Here is a 2,500-nt window from a genome sequence, read left to right as displayed (position 1 = left end):
ACGAGCAGCGGCTGCTGGGCCACTACTGCGACGTGTCGGTGCTGGTGCAGGGTCAGGCCTTCAAGGCGCACCGGGCCGTCCTCGCCGCCTCCTCGCTCTACTTCAGGGACCTGTTTGGCTCCGCCGGCGAGTCCCCGTCCTCGCCCTCACCGGCGGCGTTCGAGCTGCCGTCCTCGGTGACGCCGACGTGCTTCCAGCAGATCCTGTCGTTCTGCTACACGGGCCGGCTCAGCATGGCCGCCAGCGAGCAGCTGGTCCTCATGTACACCGCCGGGTACCTGCAGGTCCAGAACATCGTGGAGCGCGGCATGGAGCTGATGATGATGAAGGCCTCTTCGTCCTCCTCGCCTCTCTGCTGCGACTCACAGGTAGACCATATGTAGACCACAATTTAGGTGGACCACAATTTAGATAGACCACATGTAGACCACACGCATGCCACATGTAGACCACACATAGACCACACACCTGCCACATGTGGACCACATGTAGACCACACATAGACCACATGTAGACCACACATATACCATATGTAGACCACACGAAGACCACATGCAGACCACATGCAGACCACATGTAGACCACACATATTACCACATGTAGACCACAATTTGGGTGGACCACAATTTAGATAGACCACACATGGACCACACATAGACCACATGTAGACCACACATAGACCACACGTAGACCACATGTAGACAACATGTAGACCACATATACACCACTTATAGACCACAATCTAGGTAAGCCACAAATAGACCACACGCAGGTAGACCACATATATACTGCAATCAAGGTAGACCACATCAACCACAATCCAGGTAGACCACAAATAGACTGCAATCTCAGTAGACCACATAGAGACCACATAGAGACCACACATAGACCACTACCCAGGTAGACCATATATAGAGCACATATAGACCACGTTGGGTAATATGGTACTATGAGCTCTCTGGAGTGGACTGGCCTAAAGGTTTCCTCTTTTGAACTTTAGTGAAACACATTGATTTATTACAGACAACCTCAGCAGACGATCTCGGGGGCTTCGACGCGCCCCTGGTCCAGCAGCACGGCACCCCTCACCTGCAGGAGTCCAGTCCAGACCAGCACCTGAGCCCCGAGGAGCTGCTGCTGGCGGTGAGCCGGATCAAACAGGAGCGAGCCGACACGCCTCCTGCTCCAGAGAACGGAGGCGGAGCCAGAGGCGGAGCCAGAAGAGTAGGAGAGGAGGCCAGGTGAGGAGCGCCGCAGAACCAATAAAACCGTAGAGAACCACAGAGAGCCATAGAGAGCCATTCAGAACCGTAGAGAACTAGAGAGAACCCTGCAGAGTCATAGAGAACCGTAGAGAGACCACAGCACAGCCCATACTCCCTACATGCTCCTTGCTGCTAGTATAATGAATCCGTGTGTTGGTGGTCTCCTCCTGGTCCATCCGGGTGGTTCCGTCCTCAGAGCGGATCTTTCGGGGGAGCAGGCCACCAGGACCAGTGCTCTGTGCTACCTGGGTGCAGGTGGAGGTCTGGTTCCAGGGCTGCAGTCCTACCTGATGGCCAACGGGGGGCGCTCTAGTCCAGGAGGCTCTAGCCTCCCCACAGACTCCCCTCCCTCACACCCCCCCACGGAGGAGGAGCTGGAGGAGGACTATTACGGGAACGCCATCCAGTCCGGACTCTACCAACACATCTACGGACATCCTGGAAACTCCTACAGTAAGTCACCTGATGGTACGATCCATGTCCCTGCGCTCCTGTCCATTAGAAACCAACTCATAGTCTGGTCCCGAGGTTCTGCAGGAGAGACTCGCTTCAGGGCTTCATGAGCGTCTTAACCGTTTCAGCCCCAGACATCCCAGCACCTCGCTTTTTTTAAGTACCCTTTTTTAAAGTACACCATTTTTGTAACTACCTTTTTTTAAGTACCCTTTTTTAAGTACTCTTTTTTAAAGTACACACTTTTTTTAAGTACCCTTTTTTTAAGTGCCCCTCTTTTAAGTACTTTTTGAAGTAGCCTTTTTTTAAGTACCCCTTTTTTAAGTAACCCCTTTTTAAGTACCTTTTAAGTACCCCTTTTTTAAAGTACCCTTTTTTAAGTAACCCTTTGTAAAGTACCTTTTAGGTACCCCTTTTTTTAAAGAACACCCTTTTTAAAGTACACCCTTTTTTTAACTACCGTTTTTTAAGTACCCTTTTTTAAGTACCTTTTTTAAAGTACACCTTTTGTTTTAAGTACCCTTTTTTAAGTACCCCTTTTTATAAGTAACCCTTTTTTTAAGTTCACCTTACAACGTCAGATTTCATTAACAAACACATCTCCATAACCGTACGGGTGTGTGAGTTTAACAAAGCAAAACAAAGCATTCATCCATTAGGACCTGTAAAGTCACAGAAATGGCCGCAGTGCTGAGGCCTTCCTGGTGCGCGTTTCCTCAACCGCGTCATCCAGCACATGTGGAAGCTGCTGAACATGTCAATACCCAGCATGCCTAAATCGA

At 50.3% G+C, this 2,500-nt stretch overlaps 1 protein-coding gene across 1 annotated transcript in view; it reads left to right on the top strand.

The window, feature by feature from the left end:
• LOC137803336 (nucleus accumbens-associated protein 2-like) overlaps nt 1-2,500 on the top strand; it is an 8,446-nt gene that overhangs the window by 2,358 nt on the left and 3,588 nt on the right. Inside the window, exons 2-4 of the mRNA XM_068601704.1 lie at nt 1-368; nt 1,024-1,241; nt 1,462-1,718. The exon at nt 1-368 is cut by the window's left edge and continues 249 nt beyond it. Coding sequence (XP_068457805.1) covers nt 1-368; nt 1,024-1,241; nt 1,462-1,718 — 843 coding nt within the window. The remainder of the gene's footprint in view (nt 369-1,023; nt 1,242-1,461; nt 1,719-2,500) is intronic.

This window comes from Clinocottus analis, unplaced genomic scaffold (genome assembly GCF_023055335.1).
Source record: "Clinocottus analis isolate CAN_PGR_092001 unplaced genomic scaffold, fCliAna1.0.p SCAF_53, whole genome shotgun sequence".
NCBI classification, from domain to species: domain Eukaryota; kingdom Metazoa; phylum Chordata; class Actinopteri; order Perciformes; family Cottidae; genus Clinocottus; species Clinocottus analis.
The sequence above is the reverse complement of the archived record's forward strand: the minus strand, read 5'-3'. Positions and strand labels throughout refer to the sequence as shown.